Source organism: Glandiceps talaboti, chromosome 20 (genome assembly GCF_964340395.1).
Source record: "Glandiceps talaboti chromosome 20, keGlaTala1.1, whole genome shotgun sequence".
NCBI lineage: Eukaryota > Metazoa > Hemichordata > Enteropneusta > Spengelidae > Glandiceps > Glandiceps talaboti.
The window spans coordinates 2,129,170-2,137,822 of NC_135568.1; the positions used below are offsets into that span (position 1 = coordinate 2,129,170).

The 8,653-nt window shown below is 36.9% G+C and overlaps 1 protein-coding gene across 1 annotated transcript in view; it reads right to left on the reverse strand.

Annotated features, from left to right (window-relative positions):
* The window catches only part of LOC144450953 (low-density lipoprotein receptor-related protein 2-like), a 126,057-nt gene extending 122,091 nt beyond the window's left edge, over positions 1-3,966 (reverse strand). The window contains exon 1 of the mRNA XM_078141712.1: positions 3,835-3,966. Within this exon, the coding sequence (XP_077997838.1) occupies positions 3,835-3,910 (76 nt within the window). The 5' untranslated portion in view covers positions 3,911-3,966. The remainder of the gene's footprint in view (positions 1-3,834) is intronic.
* Positions 3,967-8,653: the final 4,687 nt, after the last annotated feature.

Below are 8,653 nucleotides of genomic sequence, written 5' to 3' on the forward strand. Positions count from 1 at the left end.
TAAGTCATCATGTAATATGCTTCGTTTTTCGTACAATGTACAGTCTCTATGTCACATGTGCTAGAGGTACTTTAACCATAGACCCTCCACCCAGGAGGGTCTATGGGTGGAGGGTCTATGGTTTAACAAGGCGAACTCATACGTTGGTGTTTAACTCATGGAACATCACGTTTTTTCCATCAAGATAGAAACATTATAAATCCTGACAAACAATAACACAGACAACACATAACAGAATCCCATTAAAAATGATAAGCATGGCTATTCTTATATACTTTAAGTCTACTTCCTCACGACGACGTGTTCCAATTCTACAATACGTTATCTTCAATTGGATCATGGTCATCAGGAACTACTAGATACTAAGTAGATTAATATAGTGCAGTAGAAACATGCTTCTGCTAAAATGATTACACACAGACTTGTTGATTTTAATGGCTTCAATTGTTTACTTTCCTGATAGTAAGTAAAGGTTGTTTATTATAGTGACATGTGATATGCATTTTACAAATTGGCAATAACAATATCAGAAAGTAAACACATCACCCAGCCTACCGGGCTTATTAGTCACTACAAAACTGAATTGCTCGTATAAAGCACTTAAAAATAAGGGGTGCAAAGAGGACAGTCATAACAAGTAAAGAAAAGTAACATACTACATTGTTATATAAAGATGATTACACCTTCTGGTGTAAGCTTTGTGAATAAATTTACAAGTTGCTCTAGGCATATTGATAAGTAACAGTTCCTTATGAGTAGGAAAGTAAACAATTACTAGAGACAGAGATCCCTTTTATTGTCTACGATTGTACACAATGTCTATCCTTAAATTCTTGTTCTTATGAATCCTCTTTCTACCAGGAGGTTATTTCTTTGTGCAAAAACAATTACAAATTAATTTTTGTTGGAACAAACATGTTAATCAAACTAGCGACATGTTGGTTACTGTACTGGTATGAGCCACCCACTCTAACCATTTAACTAGTGTTATGTTATCAGTGGAGTCATAAGAATTACATAGGATTATTCTTTTGTTGTGGACCAACTTTTCCTATAGTTTTATCCAACACTTAGTCTTTCACACCTGAAATGTTTCATTAAAGTTTAAAGTTTATATATTATAGTACATATGTGAGAGCCTGGGATTGAAATATGGGCCTTTATTACACAAAACAACATGGAAATGACACTTTCCTCATTTTGTTGCACCTTCACTCTTTTGTTATGTGCAATAAGCAGGTAAAATTTAACCTGAGCTACCTGAGTATTTCACCTTGGTTCCCAAACAATGGTACAATGTATAGAAATCTATGATTTACCAGCTTTCTTCTCCAAACCCACCACTTCCCACCCTCTAGTACCGGGATCCCAATACCTACCAAAAACACTAACCTTGATATTGTGACAAAGTTTGAAAACATTTTTCAGGAGCCCCCCCCCCCCCCACCCCCACCACCACCACCACCACCATCCCCACCACTCCACCCACTTTCCTCCTTCTAATATATCATGTTACATCTTATTGGCCAGTTTTTAAGTGACCAATTGGGTGGCACATACCCATATACATTTCTGTGGAAGTACCCCCCCCCCCTCCTGAGGATGCAGTGGTATATGGTATCAAATGGACATCAATCAAGTTATTACCACAAGAGGGAGCCAGGAGGTCAAGGTATTTGTAGGAAAACAACTCAGAACTGATGCACCTTGGTGTATTTTCTTTACTTTGGAAACCAGCAAGCTTTTCAGCTCACTTTACAGACACGCCCCCCCCCCCCCTCCCCACACACACACACACTTAAAAACTATCAATTGGTTCATATGTGTATATTACACTACTGGGTGATAGAGTAGTATTGTTATGATTTATACTTGTGGTTAGACCTCAGTTGGCATCCAGACTAGTGATAGAGGTGTGCCGTGAATTACATTTATTGATTCATATTTTGTGTTATACATTGTTGTTGTTAACATTGTTGCCGTTTCTGATGAACTCATTATATAGTCATACGTCATACATAATCAACCAATCAGCACACAGCCCGACGTTAAGGCAGACGATCAAATCAAAATTTCTTGTGTGATGTAAGTTTCAGTTACAAGTTGTAGTGCGCGTGCATTCTTGTGTAATGTAAGTTTCAGTTACAAGTTGGAGTGCGCGTGCATTCTTGTGTGATGTAAGTTTCAGTTACAAGTTGGAATGCGCGTGCATATATAAAGAACTGAGTTCCCCAGTGTATCCTACTACTTGCTTGTATTGTCATTTCTATTACTGCTGTTTTCGGAACCCCTTTTCTATTGTGAGTCATCCACAAGGTGCTTTTGTTCTACAGATCATATACATGTAATTACCCTGTAATCAAGATGTTCAAAAAATGTACACTGCAAGGTCATGGAAGTCATCAGAAATGCCACCCTACTGTCACTATAATTAAACCAAAGTCCTTTCAATAGCTTTAATATATCACCATGTCCAGACAATAGTTTTAGTCTGTGTATATCTTAGTCAGCTCACAGCTCTATTTTCAGTGTCATATTTTATTTCACATTCCTGAATGTCTTAGTGCATTTGAGACACCAAAGTGTTCAATAAAATAATCTATAATTAATCCATGTGACGACCCTCACACTGCTATATCAATACCTAACTCATATATGCTTATGATGACAAGCTAAGTCCCATGATGCAACTGTGGACCAGCATGAGAATGATGAGACATGAAACTAAGTTTATTTCACTTTTAAATAGCATTTCTTGCCAATTAATTGAACTTCATGTGACATCATGGGCATGAAATCATGAAATGACTATCAGAATCAAAAGTTTATGAAAATACAAAATGTACATCTATTTCCTGGAGACTGGAGTGGTCAGCATAGTCTTGTACCACTGTACTGAATGAAACTGAGAGGTACAATAAATTGTAAACTCTCTTTTATTTCTTTTCTTTTGTTTTGGTATTATGAAAATAAATCTAACTTTAGTTTGACTATGTTTAACACTCCTAACTAAACCATTCAACTATATTAAAGTAACATAACATAATAATATTAAAATTTAACAATTTACACAAATTAACAACAGATTTCCTTGTAATTAATTATTTAGAAACTAGAATTTATCATTCACTATTATTGGAGATTAACACTACATGGATTAGTTCACATTAATCTCAGCCGTCTCCTCTTATACCTCCATATTTAGATGTATCTGTTTGGGGTCGACGTCCTTTAGTGTTGCATGTGGCAAGTATAGTGCAATAAAACATCGCATAGTGTACAATCTCCAGTTGTCACTTCTACAGTTTTACAAAAAGTCTAACTTAACACGATCCGTGTTTACAAAGGTGATATCGTGTTACAATTACGAACACAGCCCACTCTCCATGGAAGAAAAAACGCCTCCTTCAGTTAATCGCCTTTGTAAACCTTCTCTAGTCTGTTTTCGGGTCACGATGGTTTCTCACACCGCCGTTGCATTACTGTCAAAAACGTTACTGAACTGAATTTTACGCATTGCGACATCAATATCGACATATTGAAAGTAGTTCATCATAGCACGCATATTAATAATTTCGATAACAACGTACGCCTTCCATGTAGAAGTTCAACATGCTCCCTGGACCCGGGGCTATACAAGGGGTCGCCCTGGGCACTTGACATCAATTTTTTTTCCGTATTGGCATATACGGAAGGAATTGAAGATATATGGAGTACTCTGTCAGGAAACGTAACTTTATATACGGTGGCAGACATGGGGATAGACGATGCAAGTAGACTGTGACCGACGTAACGTTACGTACACTACACGTACATCCTCAGTAACCAACTCACCTCTTTCCGCTGAAACTTGACATAAATTAATTGATGCGATAAAAACCAAGAGCAAAATCACCCTCCTGAGCATCATTTCACGAAGAAGGACACGAAACTGGTAGTTATAAGTCCGTTAAACCATTACAGTCCTGTATGTCGTACGAGTGCAGTGATAACACTTTACATGAAACGCAGTCTATTTTGCTGATGAGAACAGTGCATGCAAATCACTTTCAGTCATGGCGCCGTCATCTGCATGACAATCAGGTCATGACCTTTACAGGATGCCTTTTGATAACTTCATGAGATAAAAGATCTGCGATAAGTAATTACCCCCCCCCCCCCACCTGCTGCCAAGGTTCTGAAGGCTACTTTCTGATTTTTCTTGTCTGATTTTTACCTTTCATTCTTTTCACACAAAAAACAGAAACACCGTCTACTTTATTTTGTACTGCTCACGTTCGTGCCATCAGTACTACTGTGTATGAGCAAGGCCAGGGGGTACGGCACATACAATGTGATAACATTTCATAGTTGTGACTGCACTATCCTAATCGAATAAACAAATATCAGATCACAATACATGTCACGTTGCAACGGTGGTGGATTTTCCCATGCTTCTGAGTACATTTCGGCAACAATAGATTAACTGGCATCATACATTTATAGATGTGAATCTATTTTTATGAAAATCGCCAACGGAAAAAGGTAAACCTGGTATCACGTCAATTCAAGTTGATTCATCGCCGAACCTAGCGATCTACAACACAACACAACACAACACAACACAACACAACACAAGAACAAAAAGATTTGTCGCAATCACCAGATGCCGTTATTTAAAATGGCCATATGGTTATTTATTTTGATTTTTCGATGAATTAAACAACTTTACTGTGTTTTACGATTTGAAAACAAAATTTGATACAACATATGAATAAGTTTATATCATTAGTAACAACAAACATGTCTATAAGCTTAAAGACGTGTATGAAGTAATATTAATTTGGTACTTTGGTAAACCATAGAGTGGATCACTACATCACGTACAGTCTGTACATGCATCTGTCGCTTCATATAAGCTTATATATTGCGATTATTACTTGCTGTGTTTAGTTGTGATAACAAAATGATTACCGTGTAAAGATGTTCAACCAGTTCGTTTACAAACAACTACCTATACGTAAAATAATACACTTTTACACATGTTGTAGGGTTTTTGTTCATTGTTGTTGGTTGTTGCAATTTATAGTTTTTCGTGTGTTTAATAGTGTTGGTTTGTCTGTCTGTCTGTCTGTCTGTCTGTCTGTCTGTCTGTCTGTCTGTCTGTCTGTCTGTCTGTCTGTCTGTCTGTCTGTCTGTCTGTCTGTCTGTCTGTCTGTCTGTCTGTCTGTCTGTCTGTCTGTCTTTCTTTCTTTCTTTCTTTCTTTCTTTCTTTCTTTCTTTCTTTCTTTCTTTCTTTCTTTCTTTCTTTCTTTCTTTCTTTCTTTCTTTCTTTCTTTCTGTCTGTCTGTCTGTCTGTCTGTCTGTCTGTCTGTCTGTCTGTCTGTCTGTCTGTTTTTGTTTTCGTTGGGGGGGGGGCATACTACAATGATCGAGTATCTTTCACATATATTATCTTTTACATATATATCTTTCACATATTTAGCCAGGTGCAATCTCAGACCACTAAATTGGTGGTCTGAGGTACATGTAATGAAGTTATCGATGACAATAGAAAAATAGTAAATAAAGGGAAACTCTTTCATTCTTTGACTTGAAACAAATGAGAACTCTGGTGTGGTTTACATCCAGGAGTTACTTTAATAACAATGCCAAGGTCGCCGTCTTTGTTGGTATATCATTGTTCGTACTGAATAGTTAAAACATTTAAGACATAGCGTGGCTTCCGTTGACGTGGCCAGGAAACTACAATGTACATTTTCATCTTTATTTATTTATGATATATGTAGATTTCTATGACCAATGTGTGATGGCGCCCCGCCACGACGTACCTTACAGACAACAGTGATCCGCTTCAAGTATTTTATATATTTCTGCCCCCCCCCCCAAAAAAAAAGATGACAGTAGAAATATGAGTGTAACCATTTATAGCTAGTTAGGAGGATACCTCGACAGCGTATTGAATTGAGTACCATAACTTTCACTTGTTGAGAAGATATATCGTATGTATGCCAGTAAACACAAACTGGGTCAACTTGAAGCATGTATCTTTGTAGTCCTGCTTGCAGGGGCGTGTATTATTGCTTAGATTTCCGTTTTCTTAGGAAAATATCATACGAATCTTGCTGCTACAAATGTATCGATCTATAGTACTACGTATACTATAAATATACAGGTAGGAATATATATTCAAAAGGTTGTTATATTTAGTCTGTAGACCTGGAAAACAACAATCTATGCAATATTACACGCCCCTGTGGTCCTGCTTGCAGATAGTCTAGTTCCTGACGACAGTGTTCCGATTTTACGTTATCTATTAGCTTGCAGACGGCGCACACGTGCACAAAGTTACTCAGTCTGCAAGCAGGACTAGTCTCTTCGCGGTGTCGTTTTTGTACTTCTGTCAGCGGCAATTAATATTTTACGTGTATTTTTTGCATGTCATAAACATTTCCCCTCTATTTTGAAATATAAGCCTATATATAACGCTTCACAACAAGAATAGCAAAATGTTATTGCATTGATAGCGATCCATCCCCTTTGACGATTTGTTTTGCATTTGGAATATTGGGTCTTGTTTTTCTTCCCCAATACACATAAAATCCACCCCATCTGTCATTACAAATTCAGAATCAGAAAATAAATGAATTAAAGTTTTTCCTTTAATTTTATCACAGAAGGTACATTTCTCAGAGTCAACTCGAGGTGGTATTAAGGATTATTAGGTTTCGATCTTGTTGTTTTACTGAAATAAACTAACTAAACTAAACTAAGGATTATATGGTTTCACTAGAACCACGCCCACTAGTGGCCAAGTAAGCGTATGCTTTCGTTTATCTCAATGCGTCGGGGTGCCGTTTTACTGCTGCATTCAGTTGGAGAAAATGTAGGTGAAAATGTGGTAAATGTAGATAGGTATTACTCTGTCCTTTCATGACAAACAAACTTCATTTTGTTATTAGATTAGATTAGATATATTTTATTATCCAAAAACATGGAAATTCGTCTTGGCACCAGGCAAACATCAAATGTAATAAAAGACAAGATGCGTACATACAAAACACCAATGTAATACAGCCAATTAAAAATAATTATTTAAAAAAAAACTAAATGTACGTGGTCTTAGATGGGCTGAAAAGAGACAACAGATGATCACCAAATAAAGATGATTTGTTTAGTTGCAAGATACGTACATATTGGGACGAAGAACTTGTCAGCAACAGATCTCGAGCGGTGAGAGATCTGGAAAGGTCATCACGTCGTCAATACTTTTGGGTCAAACCATAGAATAGAGGAGTTTCTACACTTATTGTTGTCAACAGGATTGTTCTATACTTAACGTTTGCAAGTCTGATGATGGTAGAATACTTTTAGTGGGGACAGAAATTGACGACGATGTGTTCACTTTGGTATTAATATCTATTCAAACTGCTTAAAAGACAGAGAATTTTATACCAAATTGAAACAATGTTACATAGACATATTGACAGTCATTTTATCTGTGTTTTGAACCCGTTATTAGAGAGATTGGAAGTTAATCATCATCATCATCATCATCATCATCATCATCATCATCATCATCATCATCATCATCATCATCATCATCATCATCATCATCATCATCATCATCATCATCATCATCATCATCATCATCATCATCATCATCATCATCATCATCATCATCATCATCATCATCATCATCATCATCTTTTCAAATGGAACATTTATTCGTATTTGCCTGAACTATATACAATGAAGTGCTAAACTATGTACAAAAAGAAGACAATTAGCGAAATACGAGTGAATTGGCTTTGTAAAAGTAAATGTTCCTGGTAAAATTAAATTGAGTGAATTTAACAACGGTGGATTATATATTTCAGTGTGAAGTAGATGTGTACAATTTGGACAATGCTGAGAATTTAAAAATGTTACAAGGATCGTTCGGCTGTCATTTAGTTACTGATTAGGTTGTATTATTAATGGTCATATGTGAAATGTAGTTGGTTATTGATTACCTCGCATAATGCATTGTTAATGGCCCAAATAGATGTGAAAGCTACAAGGTTATGTCTGAGTCTGTAATGTTCAAATTCAAGGCTGAGTCGTGTGTGGATTCTTGTCTTGAAGATTTCGAGAGGGTCGATCGGTGTCCTGTTATCCATGGTGTTTCTTCTTGCTAGGTGTATAGACATTTTAGAGGTCGATATGGTGTATGTTGACAGTTGCATGGCGTGTTTGCTGATGAATTTGGTACTTTTCCTTGGTGGGTTTACATCATCATCATCATCATCATCATCATCATCATCATCATCATCATCATCATCATCATCATCATCATCATCATCATCATCATCATCATCATCATCATCATCATCATCATCATCATCATCATCATCATCGTCTTTTATTGCGTGTGTTTTACAGTGCTCTGGATCCTGCCATATCCAAAAAAATCCGTACCTGTACAGTTTGACCTCAGAATAAACTCATTTGTATAAGATAAAATTGTCAAGACAGTGTACCTGCCAACTTACTAGCAGGGCCGCATGTCTACTACATCATGTGGTCAATCAAGCCCTGCACTGTGACATCGAGCTCGGAGAGCGCGAGCGCAGCGGATTAGAAGTTCCTTGATATGCAAATTACTTGCAATGGCGTTGTTGCTATGGTGCAC